Below are 24,872 nucleotides of genomic sequence, written 5' to 3' on the forward strand. Positions count from 1 at the left end.
CCTGAACTAAAGGCTAATATTTCAAGGCCTTCCACCCGTGATTCTCCTCACCCTCACCCTCCTTAACCCTTGTGTGGTGTTCATATTTTTTTTTTTCAGCCAGTGGTCGTGGGTCTGGTGTTTTAGTTCAACACAATCAAACAATTTTATGTTAAAATACTCAACAGATCTTACTTCATCCCAATTACAAGCAATATAAACAGCGTATATGGTAAATATTTGCCCTTTACCTTAGTTTACCTTATCACATTTATGAATTAAAGTGCTATAACCTTGTGCAGGAACGGCAGGGGCAGAAACACAAAATTCCCACTTACACTCACACTCTCAAACACTGTCTCTCTCTTTCACACACGTTTGTTTTTGTGAATTGTGGGGACTTTCCATAGACTTCTATAGACTTTATACTGACCAAACGATATTGTCTATCCCCTAACCCAACCCTAACCCTAAACCTAGCCCTCACAGAAAACATGTTTGCATTGTTACACTTTCAGATAAACATCATTTACTATTTTTAATAATTTTTTAACATTGTGGGGACCGCAGGCCAGTCCCCACAATGTCAAAAATTTCAGGTTTTACTATCCTTGTGGGGACATTTGGTCCCCACAATGTAGCAAAAACAAGTACACACACACAGCAGGCCCAGACAGGAGGAGGACAGAGTGAAAGTACACAGTACCAACAATTTCCACACTTTTTTTATATTACATCCTGTATGTAATATAAATGTGTAGGGGGTGTACAGTGTGTGGTCATTGAAAATTTGTTTTGATATATGTTCTTCACAGAAGATGAGCCAAAGCCCAATGAGTCTGAGTTTTAAAAAATAATGAACTGTATAATTTTTATTTTGTTAAAAAATGAAAACAGGTCTCACAGACCCACACACCATACAAGGGCTAAAGGGCTAAAATGCCATCAGAATGCTGCCTTTTTGTTTTCTTTGCACACAAAAAGTTTTCTTGTAGCTTAATAAAATAACCTTTCAACCACTGATGTCACATGGACCATTTTAATGATGTCCATACTACATTTCTGGGCCTTGAACGTGGTAGTTGCATTGCTGTCTATGCAGGGTCAGAAAGCTCTCAGATTTCATCAAAAACATCTCTTATGGTCTTATTGGTTTGGAACGACATGAGGGTGAGTAATTAATTACATAATTTTTATTTTTTGTGAACTATCCCTTTAACTCAACAAATAAACTTACACAAAACAAAACAAAAACAACATGCAAACCAAATACAAATAACACATACATCTTACAATTTCAATAAACATTTGGAGTTAACAATTGTCTTGTGCTTATTTTAAAATAAACAGCAATTCAAACAATAATGCCATATCCTGTATTTACAGACAGTAATACGCAAGATTGAAATCTTTACGTAGAAAGTAATAACTGAATCTCTTCAATATAACATTCCACTGTTAGGGAATACCAGACTCGGAGACAAGATGACAAGTTAACCCAGCAGGTGTGTTTATTGACATTTGTGTTAAAATATATAATGGCAGGTGAGTTCAGATAAAGAGACATTCTTAAAGCAATTGATAATGAAACTGTACTATTGCATTAGAGCATATAGCTTGAATCGGAATCGTAAAGGGACATTAATTTTACAAGGCAGAATCAGAATCAAAATTCATGTAATTTGTGCACAAGAGTTTTATTAACTAAGAACTAACACATAACTAATCTAAACAAGCAAACATATAATCGCTCATGCATGGGAGCAGGACAAGTGAGAAGCAGTTGGAGAGACAAGAAAATGTAGCTATGAAAAGAGAGTCAGTTAACCACCTGATTGAAACCATCAGTGCCGTCTACATCTTATACTAAACCACTGCTTTGTTTAGTTAAATGTACGATACTTGCATTGCCTTGGTCGCTGAACAAGTGTCTGAATGCAGTCTCGGGTAAAGGTCTTGATGGTTTTACAGCAGTGGTTTTGGAATCGCGATCACGTTCTTCCAGATCTGAAGAGTGATGAACTCCAAAGATGTTCTGACTTGATGGTAACAGGGAGTTTCTTCCCATGTGGAAAATGAAGAAGAACTAAGAGCTGAGAGAGAGAGACCCCGCACTATATTACGGGTGGGGACACGCACTTGTGTTGTTTGTTTGGGAGCGAAGAACGCGGAATCAGCTCTCAAGGGAGCTGATTGCCTGCACTGCGAGCAGCTCCCGCTTCGCTCCCGGAGAGCTGTCTTTGAGGAGGGAGCTCTCGCCAGCGTGCCTTGCGGCTCTGGTCCCGCCTCTGCTGAGGCAGAGTGGCGGCTGCAGTCGTGGGGCTCCAAATGGATCTGGTGGAGGGAATGGAGACGAGCCAGTCCCTTTCTTCTTCTTCACCCACCAGATCGAGCGCTTTCACCGGGATGGAAGCACACTCTGCGGTTTCTTCCCCCCCAGGGAGAGTGCTCGACCCTCCATGTTTCATCCTCTGAGGAGGTGGATGTGGAGGATATCGATGAGGCTAGGGATTCGCCCCCCCAGTCCGTCCCCAGGAGCTCGTGGAGGTGGTGACTCACGCCAAGCTAAAATTAGATTGGCTGGCTGAGAAACCAAAAGAGCTGCCAAGAAGCAAACTTGATGAACGCTTCTTGCGGTCTAAACCACCACCTCTGCGACGGGGCTTGCCGTTTTTCCCCAATCTGCACACTGAGGTGTCTAGATCATGGGGAAAGCCTTTCTCGGTCCGTGTTCACAGCTCTGCCACCCTCCATTACAGCAATGTGGTGGGAACTGTTGAGCATGGTTATGGGGTGATGCCCCGGGTAGAACAGTCACTCGTAAGCTATCTGTCTCCCGGCGCGACCTCATCCCTTAAAGCCCCGATTTTGCCCACTAAGCCACTGCGTACCACGTCGTCGCTGGTGGGCAAAGGGTACTCGTCAGCGGGTCAGGCTGGTGCTTGCCTGCACACCATGGCGGTGTTGCAGGCATACCAGGCGGACCTGCTGAAGGAGCTGGATGAGGGTGAGGAGATAAAGGGTGGGAGTGGGAGCAGCCGCATACGAGTACCTCCTCCTCATACCGGGCCACCCAAAAAGAGAGCGTCGTTACCCGTACTCCCCCGCAGAGGGAGCAGGGATCTAGGCGGCGCTCTAAGTTGAAACCAACTGCGCCGAAAACGGACCTGCAGGCCTCGGCTAAGAAGTTCTGATGTTCGTGGCTCAGGATTTCTGAGGGCAGACCCCTCTGGGGAAGAGCAATTAACACCTCATCATACAGTGCCCGTCTCTCCTCAGTGCCCTCAGGAGATCGTACTGCCAACCCTGCCACCCATGGTGCTTCAGGGCGCAGCAGCCTCCGGCGAGCTCATCTCTCAGCATCCGCCCGGCAACGCAGCGGTGCTGGGAGGCTTGGACCTCTAAGGAGGTCCTTAGAATGGCCAGATTGGTCGGTAACACCAGAGGTCAGTCTCTCGAGACTGATTCCCTTAGTAGACCATCTGGCAGCATGCCAAACGTGTCTCAGTGGGTCCTGCACACTGTAGAGAGAGGCTACAGAATCCAGTTTGGTTCTTCTCCGCCTCTTTTTCGTGGGGTTCTTTCCACTCTGGTGGGCCCTGAGCAGGCTCTGGTCATGGAACAAGAAGTAAATGCTCTCTTAAGGAAGGAGGCCATCGAGGTGGTCCCTCCTCACAACAGAGAGTCCAGGTTCTACAGCCGGTACTTCATCATTCCGAAGAAGGATGGGGGGCTGCGTCCGATCTTAGATCTGCGTCTGCTGAACAGCGCAGTAATGCGTCTCAGGTTCAAGATGCTGACGCTCAGTCAGGTCGTGTCTCAAATTAAGTCAGAGGACTGGTTTGTCACGATAGATCTAAAGGACGTATACTTCCACATCTCCATCCTTCCTCAACACAGGAAGTTCATGAGGTTCGCTTTCTGGGGCAAAGCGTACCAATATTGGGTTCTTCCCTTCGGCCTAGGACTCTCACCCTGCTCTTTTACGAAGTGTATGGATGCAGCTCTGGCTCCTCTGCGACTCCAGGGTATCCGCATACTAAACTGTATCGACGATTGGTTGATATTAGCTCAAACAGAGCAGATGCCGGTTCAACATTGAGATGTTGTTCTCGCTCACATGAAAGAGCAGGGGTTGAGACTAAACACCAAGAAAAGTGTACTTTCTCCACTACAGAGGACCACTTATCTGGGCGTGGTGTGGGATTCGACGACGATGCAGGCACGTCTGTCTTCTGCTCGGATCGGAGTCAATCCTCACCTCAGTCAAGAGAGTCAAAATAGGCTGGTCACTCACTGTCAAACTGTTCCAGAAACTGTTGGGTCTGATGGCAGCTGCGTCCAACGTAATACCTTTTGGCTTGCTGTACATGAGACCCCTGCAGTGGTGCCTCAGGACCAAGGGGTTTTTCCCCGAGAGGAAACCCGCTTCGCATGATCAAGGTCATGCGGTGATGCTTTCATGCCTTAGACATGTGGAGGAAACCTTGGTTCCTGAATCAAGGCCCAGTGTTGGGAGCTCCTTGTCGCCGCGTCACGCTAGTTTTTTTTTTTTTTGTCAAAGATGTTAGAAAAGGTTGTATCCTCACAATTATCTTCCTTCCTACAGAAAAATCATATCTGTGAGGATTTCCAGTCAGGTTTTAGACTGTACCATAGTACTAAGACTGCTCTTATTAGAGTTACAAATGATCTGCTCTTGTCATCCGATCGTGGTTGTATCTCTCTGTTAGTGCTACTGGATCTTAGTGCTGCGTTCGATACTGTTGACCACAACATTCTCTTGAACAGACTTGAAAATTATGTTGGCATTAGGGGTAGTGCATTGGCATGGTTCAAATCGTACTTAACTGACCGCTATTAATTCGTGGCAGTAAATGAAGAGGTATCATATTGGTCACAAGTGCAGGGTGATATCATCAGGAAATATGGTGTTAGCTTTCTCTGTTATGCTGATGATACTCAGCTCTATATTTCTTCGCGGCCTGGCGAAACATACCAATTTGAAAAACTAACGGATTGTGTAGTTCAGTTAAAAAATTGGATGACAAGTAATTTCTTACTGCTAAATTCTGAAAAAACAGAGGTGTTAACTATTAAACCTAAAACCTCAGCGTGCAATAACCTAAAACACTGTCTAATGCTTGATGGCTGCTCTGTCAATTCTTCATCATCAGTTAGGAACCTAGATGTGCTATTTGATGACAATCTTTCCTTTGAAAACCACATCTCTAGTATTTGCAAAACTGCATTTTTCCATCTCAAAAATATATCTAAATTACGACCTATGCTCTCAATGTCAAATGCTGAAACATTAATTCATGCGTTTATGACCTCAAGGTTAGATTATTGTAATACTTTATTGGGTGGTTGTTCTGCTCACTTAATAAACAAACTCCAGCTGGTCCAAAATGCAGCAGCTAGAGTTCTTACTAGAACCAAAAAGTATGATCATATTAGCCCGGTTCTGTCAACACTGCACTGGCTCCCTATTAAACATCGTATAGATTTTAAAATCTTGCTAATTACTCCTCAGTAACTGAGCGAGCTCTTATGGCATTATAGTCCCTCACGTCCGCTGTGTTCTCAAAACTCTGGCTATTTGATAATACCTAGAATATCAAAATCAACCGCATGCGGCAGATCATTTTCTTATTTAGCACCCAAACTTTGGAACAATCTACCCAACACTGTTCAGGACGCAGACACACTCTGTCAGTTTAAATCTAGATTAAAGACCCATCTCTTTAACCTGGCTTACACATAACACATTAACACATTTCTATAATTCAAATCCGTCAAAGGATTGTTAGGCTGCACTAATTAGGTCAACCGGAACCGGGAACACTTCCCATAACACCCGATGTACTCAGTGCATCGTAAGAAGAATGGCAACTACACTAATATTAGTCTGTTTTTTTCTTATTCCGAGGTCACCTTAACCACCAGATCCAGTCCGTATCCAGATCAGATGGTCACTGCAGTCCCCCCGGATCCAGTCCGTACCCAGCCCAGACGGTGGATCAGCACCTAGAGACAACCTCTACAGCACTGAATGTCAGTGGAGACCACGTCAACTAGATAAGCCCCAGAGACGGATCCCCAGTGAAGACCTCGTCACCTAGACGGCTGTCGGTACAAGACCACAGGAACCTGGTGAGTCCTCTGTGTCTGGCCAGAGGAGAACTGGCCCCCCGACTGAGCCTGGTTTCTCCCAAGGTTTTTTTTTCCATTTGTCACCGATGGAGTTTTGGTTCCTTGCCGCTGTCGCCTCTGGCTTGCTTAGTTGGGGACACTTTATCTTCACACAATATTGTATTTTATTTTATTGTATTTGATTAACTACCTTTACCTGAAAATTGAGTGTTTACTGTTGCCCTTGGCATTGTTGATGTACTATTTCCTATTTAATACTATACAGCTGCCTTGTCACAATTCTGTATTGTTAAAGGCGGTATATAAATAAAGGTGACTTGACTTGACTTGGCTAGCGACATATGCGTCCCTCACCGGTTGGGGAGCGGTCATGAGTGGAGCGGCCACCATCTCACTTGGCACATAAATCGCCTAGACATGCTGGCCGTGTTTCAGGCTGAGAGACCTGAGAGATCACCATGTGTTGGTGTGCACCGACAACACATCGGTGGTCTCTTACATAAAGCACCAGGGAGGTCTGCGTTCGCGCCCCTTGTACAAGCTGGCGCACCAGATCCTGGTGTGGTCCCAAGGAAACTCCTCTCGCTGAGAGCAGTCTACATCCCGGGACATCTCAATCAGGGAGCAGACGTCCTGTCGAGACAGGGGCCGAGGCCTGGGGAAGGGAGAATCCACCCCGAGGTGGTGGAGCTCATTTGGAGAGCTGGCTCAGGTGGACCTCTTTGCGACTCAGGAGACCTCGCAATGTCCCCTCTGGTTCTCTCTGAGTCATCCAGCTCCCCTGGTGCCATGGTGCAGACGTGCTCGAGGCTTCGTCTGTACGCCTTTCCCCCGATCGCTCTGCTCCCGGGAGTGCATCTCTCTACTGTTAGTAGCCCCATTCTGGCCAGGCCGAGTATGATTCTCGGACCTGATTTCCCTCCTCAACGGCTCTCCATGGGAGATTCCCATCAGGAGGGATATCCACTCACAAGCGGGTGACATGATTCTGCATCCTCGCCCGGAGTTGTGGAAGCTGTGGGTGTGGCCCCTGAGGGGGCGCATCTCGTAGCTTCCGGTCTCTCAACCGAGGTTGTTGAGACCATCCTCCAATCCAGAACTCCCTCAATGAGGAAACTGTACGCCTGGAAGTGGAGACTCTTCACTTCCTGGTGTGGCGTCCGCCAGCTCGACCCATTCCACTGCCCAGTTGGTACAGTGCTGGAGTTCTTGCAGGCCCGGTTCGCTGCAGGGTTGACCCGCTCCACCTTGTAGGTGTACGTGGCGGCCATAGCTGCTTTCCACTCCCCTCTTGGTGGTCAATCAGTGGGAAAACACCCCTTGGTTACACGTTTCCTTCACGGTGCGCTGAGGCTGAGGCCTCCCGTATGATCCCGTGTCCCCACATAGGACCTGGCTGTGGTGCTGGAGGCACTCTGCAAACCTCCCTTCGAGCCCCTCGAAGAGGTTTCAGACAGGACGTTGACCCTAAAAACAGTCTTCCTCCTGGCCATCTTCTCTCTGAAGAGGGTGGGCGATCTCCAGGCCCTTTCTGTGGCCCCTTCACACATTGACTTTGCGCCTGGTATAGCCAAAGTCTTTTTGTACCCCAGGCCGGGGTACATTCCTAAGGTGCCCGCATCTGTGCCACGGCCAATCGTACTCCAGGCCTTCTGTCCTCCTCCCTTCCGGGACCAGGAACAGCAGAGACTTAAACTTTTGTGTCCAGTGCGAGCACTGGACACCTATGTCCACAGAGCTGCCCTGTGGAGGAAGTCTCCCCAGCTGTTTGTTTGCTATGGCCCTCCCCAGCTGTTTGTTTGCTATGGTCATTATAACACAAAATATGCTCAAAGTGAGGGCTGTTCATCTCGCTCTCAAAGGTCTGTTACCATTTATAAACTGTGCGTGAGACATTGACCTTTCTGTTCAGGGATGGAGAGAGGATATACTTCACCTCTGGGCACTGGTTCACTGGGCAAGATGTTGATGGCACAGTCTCATGGTATGTGAGGTAGTATTTGAGAGGCTTGTTTCGGGAATAAAATGTCACTGAAGTGACCATAACAGGATGTAATATCTCCTGAATATTTCTTGACAGGACTTTCAATATAGGTGGAGTACAGTGGGAGGACTGGAGATGGAGAGACTGATCGTGGCAGCTGAGGGAAATACCTGACGAAACAGTTCTTGCCCCACTTTGGGACTTTGGCGGCGGTCCACAAGATGGAAGGATCATGCAAAACAAATCAGGGCACCCTAGTATGATCCCATTTGCAGAGTTCTCCAGAACTAACAGACAGATATCTTCAGTATGGAACTGACTGATTTGGAGTTTAAGTGGCCCCACACAGTATTGCACTTTTCCCCGGCAGAGAGGACCACTAGTTACAGACTGGGTCTTGTACTGAATGTTGTTTATTTCCTTTTTGAGCTGGAGCTGTTTGTAAAGGTCGTCGTTGCTAGCTGACCCAGAATCAGTGAGGGCATGGACTGAAACTGAGTGATGGAGAATAGTGAGCTAAACAATAGTGGTGAGTGGATGTACATTCAGACACTCACCATGGGTCTAGAACAGGCATGGGTAAACTCGGTGTCCCTGCAGAGTTGAGCACCAACCCTGATCAAACACACGTGAACACACTGGGCAGGTGAGTTTTATCAGGGTTGGAGCTAAACTTGTCTTCCATATAGCACCTCACTCGGTTAGCGACTCTGATGGAGAATTGGATGAAACACTTATGCCCAAATGTGTCATCGTAAGCTGAGAGATGCAGTCGCATAGAGGTTTCCAGTTCTTGAGAGACAGAATAAAGAAGGTTTTAGCTCTCACAGTCGGGGGAAGCGATGCAGCAGCATCTTCAGGAGCTAGCTAACATTGCAAGAGGAATCCATGGCATTCATTGGCTGAGCCAGAGTGGGGCGATGGGCCTGGCAATGTAGAGTGGAACCAAAGGAGACACTGCTGTGGAAACTGGTGCTGTGGGTGTGCGAGCTGGCGTGGTGAGGATTTTATAGAGGGAATCCACCAGCCTCTGGAATGGATTCATACCTGCCGGATTCCTGCTGTTATGGTCTCATCTTCTGTTACAGAATACCAGACTCAGTTTGCCCTCAATCGCTGTCCCAGTTAAGTGTGTGCTAAAATTAATCGTCTGATCTCATGATCCTTTAATGCTGCTGCATGTGCAGTTTGTATAAGCAGTCCTCTTAGCATCCCTACAGAAAACAATAAGGGTCACATCTTTCATCCAGACTCTCAGGAGGTGCTGGATAGGGCCGAATGTTGCATTACAATGAAGGAAATTTTGCAGTGGGCTTGCCACAAACCAGCCCCAGTTATCAGAGAAAGAAATCTATTTTAGAAATCCTAAATGGTACAGAAATCAGTTTTTTTCTAGGCATATGATTGGTAATTTCAAAGGCAGAGCTTTCGTGTCCATAAACAAAATCCCGTCACATGTTGCCAGAAGAGACTGCAGTATATGGGGGAGGCCAGCAGAGAAGCTCATGGACAGGTGCAGGCTGTGATAATGGACCTGCATAAGGGTTAGGAGTGAGTCATCGTCTGTTCCTCTTAACTTTCACAGGCCAGCTGGTAGAGAGTTGTTTCAGTTTCAGGTTTTATCCACAAAAGTTCATGGATATCGGCTGCAGTTTCAATGGTAACCCCTCCCCCCCTTCAAGGGTCCTAATGACTGCTGTCAAAGACCCACTATTGGAGTCCATATTGACAGACAAGGCGCAGAAACGTTTACAAAAAAGAACAATTTCAAAGGTGCTTTTCACAGCAGACTGGCTTTTATTCAGCCTACTATATAGTCCTGAAACAATCACCTTTACAATCCTCATTCAAACCTTAAAACCACCTTAAAATTCTCCCATTCAAAATGATTCATACTCAGAAGGTAATGTAGTCCATGGAATCATACCACACTCCCCAGAGAATAGACAGTCTGAAGAAGGCATTACAGTAAGTCACTCCCAGAAAGGGAAGATTGTGACAGCTCACAGTTCAGAAACTGTTAGGAATGATAGCAGCATCAAGAGTGATTCCCATGGGCTGCTGAGGGCACACCCCATACAGCAATGGTTCACAACAGATGCATCACTGACAGGATAGGGAGCTGTTTACAGAGGGCAGGTCAGTGAGTAGCCCATGAGACCCTGCTTGGTCCTTGTAACACATAAATATGCTTGAACTGAGGACTGTTTATCTCTCTCAAAGGTCTGTTTCCATTTATAAGCCACAGGCACGTGCTGGTTTGAACAGGCAGTACTTCGACAGTTTACCACATGATCTCAAGACCTGGTTCAGCTGGTTCAGGGTCACTCATGGCAACTACCATCACAAGCAGATCTGCTGTCACAAATAGATGTGTAGATTTGACATCAAAACCTGATGGCCCTGGACTTGTGGGTATGGCCTCTGCAGAGCCTGTCCCTTAACAGCTAGATGAAACTGTGCATGAGACAGTGCTACATCTCCAATGGTACATCTCCATCTACTCATGCTAATAACTCTATAAAGTAATTTTTTTTTTTTTTTTTTAAGAATGGTGTTTGGGCACAAATGTTGATCCAATAACCTGCTCGGTGCCACTTGTTATTTATTTCAACTGGATCAGGGCAAAGCAGCCAGTACAATCAAGGTTTATGTTTCATCTGTTTCAGTATTTCATGGGGGGAGTGAATGGTCAGCCAATAGGCCGTCATACCTTCGTATGCCAGTTTCTGAAGGGAGCTTGTCACTGGTGTCCAAACTGCACTTTGCAGGCACAAAATTGGAACTTGCCTCTCTTACTAGACTCTCTCATTAAGCCCCCATATCAGCCTATGGCTGATGCAGAGTTAAAAGCTTGTCTCTCAAGACTGCTTTTCTCTTGGCTCTCTGCTCTGCAGGGAGGGTGGGAGAATTGATGGTGGGATTCTGTAGTTCCTCACAACCTTGCTGACACAAGTCATTTTTTTTTATACCCCAGTGACAGTCAGAGTCAGGTTGAAATAAGACTGTGAGTTACAGATGAAACTCTGGGTCTTTGAGACCAAAGAATGACCATTCCTAATCCTTGTTACTTGGAACACTGAGATGTTCAAGGTAAGAGAATAAACCGGAAGTTAAACCCACTTTTATAATTGCAGGAAGCTCCTCTCCTGGAGTCATGGGCATGACTTTGTTTACATAAGGTCTCCAGAGAAGACAGAACAAAGTTTTTACTTCATCTTACTTAGACTGTAGTGAGGTTATCCTTTGGTCTCACAGATCCACAGTTACAACCATAACTCATGTTCACAGATAATGTTCTTTACTGCATATTTGAAATTTAAACAACTACATTCTCACCTAAAAAGAAAAGTCTTAAAATTACATACCATAATATAACAAAAGTAGCATTTGTAAACTACAAAAAAGTGATACATATGGCAAAATGGTTCCTGTGGTGATACTTGTAAAATATCTAATTGCTGGAAACCTTTCAGACAGTCAGATTTGAGGACCAGAAGTCTATAATGAAATGTAATAAAATATAAACATTATTATATGAAAACCTTAAACTTCAACTTTCCACTTTTTCGCTCAACCCAAAGAATTTCAAAGTGACTTCAAGAGAACATTTTACAAGTTTAAAAGCCTGGTGTTAAACACAGGAGTTATTAAAATGTCTGATCTATTACTAAACATTAATTATGTATGTATGTGTGAGTGCACACAGCTCCATAAAACAGAATGTTTACCTCTGGTGTCATAGTGATTGCTTAATTTGGTATAATTACCTCAATTTTCCCTGTAGGCTGAACAGCTTCCTCAATGGCACAGACAGACAAAATGGCTTTGAAGGCCAACAACACCAAATAATTGTTTTTATGTGCTATCAGCATAAAATTGATCTTGTAGTCTTTTATTATTGTCTTTTTTGTTCTAAATGCGCTCATCTTCAAAATATCAGTTCTAAAAGCTGTGTTTTTACCCCATTCTCCATGACAATTACTCTTCACAAGGGCTTTCAGCAATTATGCCCCCACTCACCTGTTTTCCTGTTGCATGTTCTTTTGCCCCAGGCATATTAAAGTCTACAAAAGTGGAGTTATCATCCAACCCTTCTTTCTTTGCAGGGAAAGTGTGAGCCTGCACTTCTTCACTAAGCCTTTCTCTCTCTCTCTGTCCCTGTATGTGTGTGCAGGATTGTGGTAGGATTGATTATGTGGTTTTGGCTGGTAGCATTTATTATTCAGATGATCAGGATTTGTGATGCAGGTCTGTCCTGTAGTCTGCAGAGCAGATCTGTTTCAGAAAACTTGTATAAAGAGGGAGATGTAATAATTGGTGGTCTCTTCCCAGTTCATGTTGAATCACCAGAGTTTGATCATGCTTTCACTCATATACAGCATCGTTCTCGCTGCCAGGGGTGAGTATATTGTCAAAGAGTGTATAAATGAACTAAAAGGCAGAGCTGTGGAGAAACTGTTTTTACATTTAAAATACAACGTTACGTACTTTTAAGGTGTATATTTTAACATGATGTCAAGAATCATATTGTGGAGGAAAAAAAATCTGTATTACATTGTGTCTCATTAAAATTTATATTTTTTGTTTTATCTCAGTGTTGACCTTCGTTCATACCGCTGGCTCAAAACTATGATCTTCACAGTAGAGGAGATTAATCAGGACCCTATCCTGCTTCCAAACGTTACTCTGGGGTACCTAGTAGCCGACACCTGCCTAGCTGAGGGCACAACATTGAGTGCTGCTTTAACTCTGGTAACGGGGCAGGAGGAGACAGTGTCGGGAGCAGAATGCAACGGGGCCCCAATGGTGCCTGTCATTATCGGTGACGCTCGTTCCTCTGCCTCAATAGTGGTGGCTGACACACTGGGAGTGTTTGATATCCCCATGGTAAAATGAAGTATTCTGTTTTACAGATGAGATGGGTTTTGTTGTATTTATTTATTATATTCTTTTTGAGCAACAATTTCAGTGATCAGAAATTACTGAGTTTCAGTGAAATGCTTGTCTCTGTGCTTTGTCTGTACAGGTGAGCTATTTTGCATCCTGTGCTTGTCTTAGTGACAGTCGCAGATTTCACTCGTTCATGCGCACTGTTCCCAGTGATGCTTTCCAGGCCAAGGCCATGGCCCGTCTACTGCGCCTGCTGGACTGGACCTGGGTGGGGGTGGTTGCAGGAGATGATGAGTATGGTAAAAGTGGCTCGCAGCTGCTTTTGAAAGAGCTTGAAGGTACAGGGGTCTGTGTGGACTATGTGGAAGTCATTCCTAAATCACATTCCCATAGCAGGATCAGGCGGATTGTGGAGAGGATCCAGAGTTCCACAGCTCATGTAGTGGTGACCTTTGCCATTGGCCCAGACCTTGAAGTTGTATTCAAGGAAATGGAGGTGCAGAATGTGACCAACAGGCAATGGATAGCCACAGAGGCCTGGAGCACCTCTATTCAGTACTCTGTCCCAGCAAGCATTCCTCTCCTGGCAGGTACAATCGGTTTTGCCCTGCGTCGGGCAGATATTCAGGGTCTTGGTGCTTTTCTTGCCCAGCTGAGCCCTGTGAAGCAGCCAAATGAAGCATTTGTAAAAGATGTTTGGGAAGAAATTTTTGGGTGCTCGCTGGCACAGGACTGGCAGCCTTCATCTAAAACTCCAAAGTGCACAGGCTCAGAGAATGTGGAGAAACATGGCCGCATCTACACAGATGTTTCACAGCTGAGAGTCACTTACAATGTGTATAAAGCTGTGTATGCTATTGCCAATGCTATTCACAACATGATGACCTGTCAGCCTGGCAGAGGGCTGTTTGAAGATGGAGAATGTCCTGATGTGACCCGAATAAAGCCCCGACAGGTACAGAAAGGAGAGTCACCTTAAAATATTCATTTTGAATAACATTTCAAATTTTATAAATAAAATACGCATTAAGATAATATTTTTTATTTTGCTTTTGCTTATTTCAGCTTCTGCACTACTTAAATGCAGTAAACTTCACAACACCAGTGGGTGAGCTGGTCTATTTTGAAGATAACGGCGAGCCATCTGCCTCTTATGACATTATGAACTGGCATGTAGATGAAAGCGGAGCAGTGAATTTCGTCCAGGTTGGACAGTTTGATGCAGCCAAAGGACCAGGCCAAGAGCTGAACATAAACCTTGAAAAAGTTATTTGGGGAGGAGGCTGGGCTGACCAAGTAAGTGATTTTATCTATCTATCTATCTATCTATCTGACTATCTATCTATCTATCTATATATCTATCTATCTTTCACATAAATTAATATAAATAAATAAATAAATGGCATTTGTTGTAAATAGGTACACTGTTCACAATTAGGACAATATATATATGTGTGTGTGTGTGTGTGTGTGTGTGTGCACAAATGTCCATAAGTAATTTGAAAAATGGACATTGTAGATTAGAAGAAGTAGAAATGGCCTTAGCAGAAGTAAAAATGGCCTTGAGTTTTAAAAGTCATTACGCAAAAATTAAATCTTAACAAAAATGTAAAAAACAGTCTATATGTCGTGTTACTTTTGTGTTGGTGTTATGTGTGAGATGTGTATTTTATTATGCTGTGCATTAACCGTACGTATATATGTATTCTGTAATTTCATTATTCAGAAAACATGAATGTATTAGTTCATGTGCATGTTTCCATTATCCTCTCAGTAACGGACACAGTGGATAAAATACCTTAATGGACAAGGAGATATGCCATGGGAATGAGTCTATGATTATGTGTCTGCCTTGTATATGTGAGAGGAAATATTTTTTGTTGTTGTTTTGTTCTTCTTTATGTGTTTGTTGTGCTGATAGATATTGTGCTGTTGCTGAGGGTTGCTGTGAGTCTGACAAACTTTCTCAATCATTCAGGTTCCTGTATCTGTGTGCAGTGCAAGCTGTTATCCAGGCACTAGAAAGGCTGCACAAAAAGGAAAACCTGTTTGTTGTTTTGACTGTCTCCCTTGTGCAGCAGGGGAAATCAGCAATATGACAGGTATTAATATTCTCGGTATTTAATAATCTCATTTATTTGAATAAGGTCAAGGTTATTAAGGTATTATGAGTCATGATTCACCAGCTGAGAACCACTGGCCTTCTAAATGTAAGACCACACTTACCATATGCAATGTCTTCATCGGTATCATTCTTTCTTTAGACTCTACAAAGTGTATGAGATGTCCTGAGCGTTTCTGGTCAAACAATGAAAGAACAAGGTGCATCCCAAAGGTTGTGGAGTTTCTGTCCTTGCAAGATACCATGGGAATAGTCCTGACAGTCTTATCAGTCACTGGGGCGACACTAACGACGACTGTTCTGGCAGCCTTTTTCCGTCATCGTGACACACCTCTTGTACGGGCCAACAACTCAGAGCTGAGCTTCCTGCTATTGGTGTCGCTTACCCTCTGTTTCTTGTGCGCACTGGTTTTTATTGGCCAGCCTGCACCGTGGAACTGCATGCTACGTCACACCTTGTTTGGAGTGAGCTTTGTGATCTGCATCGCTTGCGTCCTCAGTAAGACTGTGGTGGTTTTGGTAGCTTTTCGGGCCACTCTGCCTGGATCTAACCTGATGCAGTACTTTGGACCCATCCAGCAGAGGGCAGGCATCTTCCTTTGCACTCTGGTTCAGGTTGTCATATGTTTACTGTGGCTGCTGCTGGCTCCCCCTTTGCCCACAGAGAGTGCAGGAAGTGAGCTTGGTGCTCGAGTGATCCTGCAGTGCACAGTGGGATCTGTTGTAGGGTTTGTACTAGTGCTGGGCTACATTGGTCTATTAGCAGTGGTCTGCTTCCTGTTGGCCTTCTTTGCTCGAAAGCTCCCAGACAATTTCAATGAAGCTAAATTCATTACTTTCAGCATGCTAATCTTCTGTGCTGTGTGGATTGCATTTGTGCCAGCATACGTCAGCTCACCAGGGAAGTATACGGTAGCTGTGGAGATTTTCGCCATTTTGGCTTCTAGTTATGGCCTGTTGCTGTGTATATTCACCCCAAAATGTTACATAATTCTGCTTAAACCTCAGAAAAATACAAAAAAGAACATGATGGTCAGATAAGGCAAATGAAATTATTAATACAAATGAAAGACATTTGTGAGGAGGCAGCATTTTTCCTGAGAGCAATATTTAAATGTAGAGATTTACATATCTCAATAGCAACAACAAAAAATGTGCAGTTTGATGAAACATTCTAATCTAAATATTACAGATGTTTTGATTGTATAGTTGGGTATATGTATTTTGATGTACTGTGTATCAGTAAACAATATGATTTAAATAAAAAGAGAAAAAATATATATTTTCAAAATTTTTAATCCCTAAAGCGTCTTCACCCCAAGAATATGGGATGATAAGAAAAAAAAAAAAAGAGGGGGTCTCGGTTAGCCTAACACAGCACGCATAGCAAGGTTTATACAGATATAGATAGATAGATAGATAGATAGATAGATAGATAGGTAATTTATAGATAGATGGATATATTTTTATAATAAATAAAATAAAACAAATAGATAGAATAGAAAAAGAATAAAGTAGCTAGAAATCAAATAGAGAGAGCCGTATCTTGAAGATGGCTAAGCACTCTGCTCAGATTCGGTTGGGCAGGTCATTCCAGGAGGGAACAGTTAACATAAAAGTCTATGAATGTGATTTTATGCCTCTTTGGAATGGCACTATAATTTACTGTTCACTTGCAGAATGCAAGCTTCTAGAGGGCCCATAAGTCTGAAGTAGTGAATTTAGGTAAAGGGGTGCAGAGCCAGTGGTGGTTTTGTATATCAATGTATTGAATTTAATGTGTGCAGCTATTAGTAAACCTGCCAAGAGAGCATTGCAATAATCCAGCTTGGATAAAATAAAAGCTTGAACAAGGAGTTGAGTACACTGTCAGAAATAAAGGTACTGCAGAGGTACAATTTTATTCCTAGGGGAACAAAACATATATTTGGTACTATTAAAGGTACACAATAGCTCCTTAGGGTACAATTATGTACCCAAAACGTGTTTTAAAAGTACAACTTGAGGAAAAAAAAAAAACAAAAACTGTACACTGTATCACTCCAAGTAAAGATTTTATAGTTTTGATCCTTTTTTTTTTTTTTTTTTTTTTTTCTGAGAGTGTAGCATTTTCTGAAAAAGAGGGTCTGATCTTCCTAATGTTGTATAAAATAAATCTGCAGGACTGGGCAGTTTTAGCAATGTGGTCTGAGAAATTTAGCTTATCATCAGTCATAACTCCAAGGTTTCTGGCTGTCTTTGAAGGAGTTATGGTTGATGCACCTAGCTGAATGTTGAAATCATCAAACTTCAGTATCTGCATTGAAGGCATCACAATTGCCAAAATGGCCTGACACTTCAAACAATCCCCCATACAGTCCAGATTTCCACCTCCTGCAACAGCAAAGCACCCCATAAATAGACTGGTCCACCTCCATGTTTGACCCATGTAAAACTGATCTTCTGCTCATAAGCTTTGCCTTTTTTTTTTTTTTTTGTTTTTTTTTTTTGCACTAGACATGCCGCTGATCTATGGGTCCAACAATTTCCTATACAAACACATTCAAGTTGTTCTTTGTTCTTCTTGGTCAAGAGTGGCAAGATGTCCCAACATGAAGACCATAGTTGTCATGTATCTTGTCCTGATCTCCAGTCCGCTCACCACCAGAGGTCGCCTTGCCATTTCACATTACACAGGCTGTTGCACTACACCCCCGGACTACATTTCCCATGCTCCACCTCACTCACAGCTGCAGCCAATCACGAACGGTATAAATGTGAGACCCTTCCCACTATTCTGGGTTGAGTATTGCATTGTGTTTAGCCCTCGTCTAGTGGTAGCTGCTTTACGGAGCCTCTTGTTAGTTTCTTAGTCTAGTTCAGTCGTGTTTCTAGTTAGTTTATACCATAGACTGTACAAAATATGGACGTAGTGTCTGTGATGTCACCTGTAGGTTTCTGAAGAGCATTTTTGAAGCTCTTAGTGGGCGGGTGTCGGCCGTCGCCATCTTGGAATCGTGTCACTGCACGTCACTCTCGGATAATCGAAAATGGGCAAAGAGGCAGGACGTGGGTGGAGCTGGTTGCTGAAACCACGCCCGCCTAGCGCAACGGTGGTGACAGCAGCGGCAATCCACCTGTCACTCAAGTGGCCATGCCCTAAATTATGCAGAACTTTAAGGCTTAATATAAATTAAACGGATGAGTTATAAAAAAAAATCACCCCCCTCACAGCTGACATCAAATCACCTTTATTTATATACCGCCTTTAACAATACAGATTGTGACAAGGCGGCTGTACAGTATTAAATAGAAAATCAGAGTACATCAACAATGCAAAGGGCAACAGTAAACACTCAATTCTCAGGTAAAGGTAGTTAATCAAATACAACAAAATAAAATACAATATTGTGTGAAGATAAAGTGTCCTCAACTAAGCAAGCCAGAGGCGACAGCGGCAAGGAACCAAAACTCCATCTGTGACAAATGGAGAAAAAAACCTTGGGAGAAACCAGGCTCAGTCGGGGGGGCCAGTTCTCCTCTGGCCAGATACAGAGGACTCACCAGGTCCCGTGATCCTGTGCCGACAGCCGTCTAGGTGATAAGGTCTTCATTGGGGATCCGTCTCTGGAGCTCATCTAGTCGATGTGGTCTCCGCTGACATTCAGTGCTGTAGAGGTCGTCTCTAGGTGCTGATCCATCATCTGGGCTGGGTACAGACTGGATCCGGAGGACTGCAATGACCATCTGATTTGGATACGGACTGGATCTGGTGGTTAAGGTGACCTCGGAATAAGAAAGAAACAGACTAATATTAGCGTAGATGCCATTCTTCTGACGATGCACTGAGTACATCGGGTGTTATGGGAAGTGTTCCCAGTTCCGGTTGACCTAATTAGTGCAGCCTAACAATCCTTTAACGGATTTGAATTATAGAAATGTGTTAATGTGTTATGTGTAAGCAAGGTTAAAGAGATGGGTCTTTAATCTAGATTTAAACCGACAGAGTGTGTCTGCGTCCCGAACAGTGTTGGGTAGATTGTTCCAAAGTTTGGGTGCTAAATAAGAAAATGATCTGCCGCCCGCGGTTGATTTGGATATTCTAGGCATTATCAAATTGCCAGAGTTTTGAGAACGCAGCAGACGTGAGGGACTATAATGCGATAAGAGCTTGCTTATCTGTAGCTAACACCAGCTCAGATATAAAATCAGTGATTCTTTAAGAAAATCTGTATGGTGGCCTGTATACAGTAGCAAGTACAAACGTCACGGGGGATTTATCATTAACACTTGTTTCTCTGGATAATGTTACATGAAGCACCATTACTTCAAACGAGTTATACTTGAAGCCCGCTCTCTGAGAAACACTGAAAATATTGCTATAAATAGTAGAAACACCTCCCCCTTTACCTTTTAGACGTGGCTCATGTTTATAACAGTAATCATGAGGGGTAGACTCATTTAAGATAATGTAATCATCTGGTTTTAGCCAGGTTTCTGTCAAACATAGCACATCTAGGTTATGATCAATGATCATATCATTTACAAAAAGCGCTTTTGTAGAGAGGGACCTTTTATTCAAAAGGCCAAGTTTTATCATTTGTTTCTCTGTATTATGTACATTTTTTATTTGTTGAACGTTGATTAGATTGTTACTCTTAAATTGGTTTGGACGTCTTTTGTATTGTCTAGCTCGGGGAACAGACACAGTCTCTATAGCATGATATCTAGGTGAAAGGGTCTCTATGTGCTGAGAATTAACTGATTATGGTGACGTGAGGCGGCTAGCAGATGGTCGGATTAGCCAGTCTGTCTGCTTCCTGACCTGGGCCCCAGTTAGTCAAGTGCAAACTCTAAGACTATATGCCATATAAAGCCGTATCTGAGGCCCTCACATTCTTACTATCCTCGATTAAAGTTTGGATGCGTGTCTCTAGTTCTGAAATCTTCTCTGTCAGCCTAACTATTTCCCTGCATTTATCACATGTGAATCCCTCGCTGCCGACAGAGATTGATAAACTATGCATATGACATGTGCTGCAGGTTACCAGGAAAGGAGAAGAAGCCATTACTCACCGTAGCTGTAGAACGATTTCAACTCACCACTGTTGTTTGATGAACTTTTAAAGAAAAAAGCAGGGGGAGAAAGCAACAACGGTTGTAGAGGCAGATAAAAAAAGTAAAAGTGAATGGCAAGCTAACCGGCTAACACACTACAGGCACGCTGCACTCGCGGTTGTAGAATAAAAACGAGCGATCAACGAGAGCGAGGGGAAAAAAAGGAAAGCGGTAGTAGACGTGAATAGAGACGTGAGTGGGAACACAAATGGCAGGCTAACCGGCAAACGGAATGCGAACGTACAGCACGGCGTTGCACTCGCGGTTATAGAATAAAAGCGAATGATCGGATTAGTTTGATGTATAATATCAGAAATCTGGTGGGAAAAAGCTATATTTTATCACTTTAAACAACAGAAAGTAATAGTAAAATAGAGATTTCTTCAGAAAAACAAAACTCCAGGGAGCTACAAATGCACACCACTCTGCAACACGAGACTGGAAACACTCGCACGTCCCAGTTGACATGAAGGGCAAAATTAGCTATATAGACCAAAACCACTTTTTGAACCAGGCTGTAAACCTATTTTTTTCTGCTGTGAAGTTGGGCATTTTAACATGGGGAGTCTATGGGATTGACTCCCTTTTGCAGCCAGTCTCTAGCGGCCAGTTGATGAATTGCAGTTTTAGTAACTTCCGTGTTGGCTTCAAGAGGGAGACCGGGAGGTTGCCGCTTGGTTTATCCATGTCTTGTATCCTCGCCTTGTTATATCGTCTTGTCTGCCTTCAGCCTGCCCTGGACTTTTCTGCCATCGTAGATTTAACCCTTTGCCTTGTTATTCGGACTCTGTTTGCCCCTCGTGTGAACTTTCTATTTGGATACCCGTTTGCCTCGCCCCTTGGATTAAGTTCGCCACACTCTCTCGACCCTGTTTAACGGACTACTCTTGTGTCTTGTCCTCACATACCTGTTTGCCACTGTTCGACCCTGCCTGTATTTGACCGTGTCTTTGTTTAACCCTCTGGGGTCGAAAAACGCGCCGGCGCGGTTTGTGGCCGTTTTTCTGATAACGCCAAAAAGAACTTCAATTACTCCGTCATTTTTGATCGTACAGATAAGAGTAATACATCAATGGAATCTGTAAGGAATTCACTTTTATCTGTGTACACTCATAATAACAACAACACTCTGTGGTTTTGTGAAATAAAGCAAACAAACAGGGTATGCAGTCTGCCGCGTTGTTCTCTGTGATCGTCATTAAGAAATGCGTCACTAAAATGAACTAAAACTCAGCGAATAGTCAACACAGAGACATGAGAGAGATATCTATAGAAAGCCTGATATGTCTACTTTTAAATGGAGTAAGTCTTATCGAAAACAAATATCGTGTTAAAGTAATCTGTATGAAACCAACCCCATGTCCAGTCTTTCTCGTCCGACCTAATTATTTTTAATTTGATCACGCCCACGGGCTACTTTCGGTTTGTTATTATAATCAGCCACGTAGAGGCGCAAGCGGCGAACCGCCCACATCAACGTCAACAAAGCGGGAGACCTCACTTCATTGTTCATCTCAGCTACTTGCATCTTGTTACTGGAATAAGACGCCCTGTGAGGAGTAAGATTTATATTTCCCTCAGAGGAAGAGCGCGATGTGACGCACGGCAAGATCCACCGACAGAGTAAGTCTTTCTTTTATTAGCCTACTTACATTAGTTGTTGTGTTACTGTGATATAACTTGTAGACATTATAGTAGTTAGATTTTTTCCAAACTATAATTCCTGACTACATGTGCAATCAAGTGAAACGTTATGAAGTATGTTTCATTTCATTGCATCGAAATGTTTGACGACGTCAGGCTGTTTTTAATGTTCTATAAAATAAAAATGACGCAATATAAAAGTAATAGTGTTTACACTGTAAAACTGAATAATAGAGTCTAAGATTGTTTAGATAAAACTACTGTCATATACTCTGTTCACGAATAGATCTTGTGAACGGGCTCCGCCGTCGCCACCATCTTGTGAGCGCGCGCCGGCGCCGCCGCCATCTTGTGAACGGGCACCACAGTCGCCGCCATTTTGTGAACGGGCACCACTGTCGCCGCCATTGCTCGAGCACGCTCCGACACGGCCGCCATTTCACGAGCGATCCAGGCGGCTAGCGTGTTCGTGGCATCGTGCTCCGGCATGACCACCAATTTGCGAGTGGGACGCGCGGTCGCCATTACCGCGTTGTCGTGTTCCCTCTGCGCGACCCCCACGGTGCACGGCGAACCCACACACAACAGCGCAAAGTTCAAAAACGCCTCCAGTGAGTGCGGGCCCTCGCGTCTCAATTGTGTACGGAGGGGCTAGTTCACGCCGTCACAAAAAATCTCAATTTTTATACAGTCCGGGAGAGTGGAATAGTTTGAAATTGAGAGAAACTCACGGGTGTATTGATCCAGTGTGTGTGATCTCTGTTTGATCCTGCAAAGAATTATGTCCGTGTCCATATCAGATGAATGTCCGGGGTGAAAGCTGCTGGATCCTTTTGTGACGGATTGTTCTGTTACGGGGAATGAGAGGCGAGAGGCGAGCGGATCCGTACGCGAGCTTTTATTGGAGGGGCGAGACAAAGACATGGTCGTACAGGCAGGGTAAAAGCAGGAGCAGACAGGAATATCACAGGCAATCGTAGAGAATAATCCAATAACGAGAGATAGTCCAAAAAGGCAGGCGGCTAGACAGTCGAAAAACGAGATAACCAGGCAGGAGAACAAAACACTGGGAACTAGGAACTAGGAAATGCTAAACTATGGGAAAACAACAATACAACAATCCGTGACTTGCACTGGGAAAGTCCGGAGCTTTATAGGAAGCCTGATTGGTCACGGGGGCTGACGCAATCAGTGCGGTGGAGGATGGGAGATGCAGTCCGAAGTGCAAAGTAACAGTCAGAGTGAAATGGAAAGGTGAGAGTGACATCTGGTGGTGAGCGGTCCGCAGAGCACCGACCAGATTGTGACAATATGTATATATTACAGATGCTCCTGATATTAACCCCCTGGGGTCGACGATCACGCCGGCGTGATCAGCTCACGTTTTTTAAGATCAGTGCAAAAGACACTAAAAATACTCCGTCAATTTTGGTCACACAAATAAGTGTTATACATCATTAGAAACCATTAAGTGTATACTTTTTTTTTGAGCACACTCACAATAAAAACTGAACTATGTGCTGCTTTAAATTAAAGAAAATAGCCACGTGCACGGCGCAGCGTGTTAGCGCCCACATCATCGTAAACAAAGCTTGACAATTCATCAAGTTCATCTGGGCTACTGTTCATTTCTGGAAGACGCGCTGAGAGAAACAGCAGAATTTACCTTCAGAAAAAAGACGCGCTGAGAGGAAAAACACAGAATTCACCTCAGATGAAGAACAACACGACGTGTGGCTGATCCAGAGGAAGAGATCTGTCTGACGAGTAAGTGATGTTTCTTTTTTGCATTAGTTAACGTTTTATTTTGACATAAGTTTGAACACATTTACTAGCTTGGGTTTTCCTAAACTATGATTCCTGGCTAAAATGTTTGAAATCGAGTGAAATATTTTGAAAATGATAGGTAGCTCATTGTATCTAAATTTCTTACGACGCGATGAAGTTTTCATGTTCTATATAATATGAAACAAAATACGATATAAAAGATGAATGCTACGAGTCGAAGTATGTCTAGATCATGTTTATTATTAATAATTTTTTCCCAAATAGAGTTTTATAAGGTGCCAAACCATAATTTGTTTCTCAGATATAAAATGTCCTTTTTACATTATACAAAGTTGGCGTGAATCTGTGACTACAAGATTGTTATATACAGATTCTTCTGATATTAACATGCTCAGATGTGTTTTTTGTTTTTCTTTTTTAGTGATCTGATACCTGCACCGCAGATGAATATTGCTGATTTTTACTGGAGTCTCTTCAAACTTCTGAGAGCGCTGTACCAACATCAGATGTTATTCTTCACTGATTTTCAGTAACATAAGCTCTGTGACTGTTTTTATTTTTTATTTTTATTTTTTTTTATCTTGAATCCATGGAAAGAAGCAGCAAACACTTAAATATCAGGTATGGTTTACTAGTTTGACTTGCTGAACAGGAATGACACAAGGTCTGTTCACATCTCTGTGGTTAGATCAGTGAGTACAATAATAATCTTTGACCATCATTATGTATGTTTTGATTATATTGTGTTGTAAATAAAATACAAACGACCAAAACCCCCCATTATCTTACTTTCCTCTCATTCTTTGTTACCTGCCTCATAGTGACAGCCACAGTGATGGGCCATTAGGGGACGGCCTTTTGTCTCTCAGGTGTGAATCACTAAATATTCATGGCCATTATCCCTCTCTCGCATATGGCTTTCTATCACAAAACATGTCTTAGAAAATTTACATCAATATATTGTTTTCTGTGAAAGAGTAAGCACGGTCATTTTCACATCATTTTGAAGTAAATGTTCTAGCCTACAAGAGTGATTACTCAAAAGCCTTCCTCAGAACTATTGAGTATGAGTTTTATGGCCTTATTTCAGCTACATTTATTTTCCCAAAACTTACTAACCATGCATAATATTTTTTTTCTAAAAAATGCAAACATGTACATCCATCTTGCTCGCATATTATTGTAGCACTGTTTGTGCTGAATACAAAA

The 24,872-nt window shown here is 43.4% G+C and overlaps 1 protein-coding gene across 1 annotated transcript; it reads left to right on the top strand.

The window, feature by feature from the left end:
- Nucleotides 1-12,315: 12,315 nt before the first annotated feature.
- Nucleotides 12,316-16,286, top strand: LOC127180795 (extracellular calcium-sensing receptor). The gene is made up of 6 exons (XM_051135102.1): nucleotides 12,316-12,521; nucleotides 12,718-13,009; nucleotides 13,149-13,967; nucleotides 14,078-14,308; nucleotides 14,991-15,114; nucleotides 15,277-16,286. Exons 1-6 carry the CDS (start codon nucleotides 12,316-12,318, stop codon nucleotides 16,173-16,175), a joined length of 2,571 nt encoding a protein of 856 aa, XP_050991059.1. The 3' UTR covers nucleotides 16,176-16,286.
- Nucleotides 16,287-24,872: the final 8,586 nt, after the last annotated feature.

Source organism: Labeo rohita, chromosome 18 (assembly GCF_022985175.1).
Source record: "Labeo rohita strain BAU-BD-2019 chromosome 18, IGBB_LRoh.1.0, whole genome shotgun sequence".
NCBI classification, from domain to species: Eukaryota; Metazoa; Chordata; class Actinopteri; order Cypriniformes; family Cyprinidae; genus Labeo; species Labeo rohita.

What these genes read in the sequence shown, in the direction of transcription:
- LOC127180795 (XM_051135102.1), top strand. Translation starts at nt 12,316, where the DNA reads ATGTGGTTTTGGCTGGTAGCATTTATTATTCAGATGATCAGGATTTGT. An exon ending in GAGTGTTTGATATCCCCATG is followed by an intron (nt 13,010 to 13,148) that starts GTAAAATGAAGT and finishes TTGTCTGTACAG; the next exon opens with GTGAGCTATTTTGCATCCTG. An exon ending in GGAAATCAGCAATATGACAG is followed by an intron (nt 15,115 to 15,276) that starts GTATTAATATTC and finishes TTCTTTCTTTAG; the next exon opens with ACTCTACAAAGTGTATGAGA.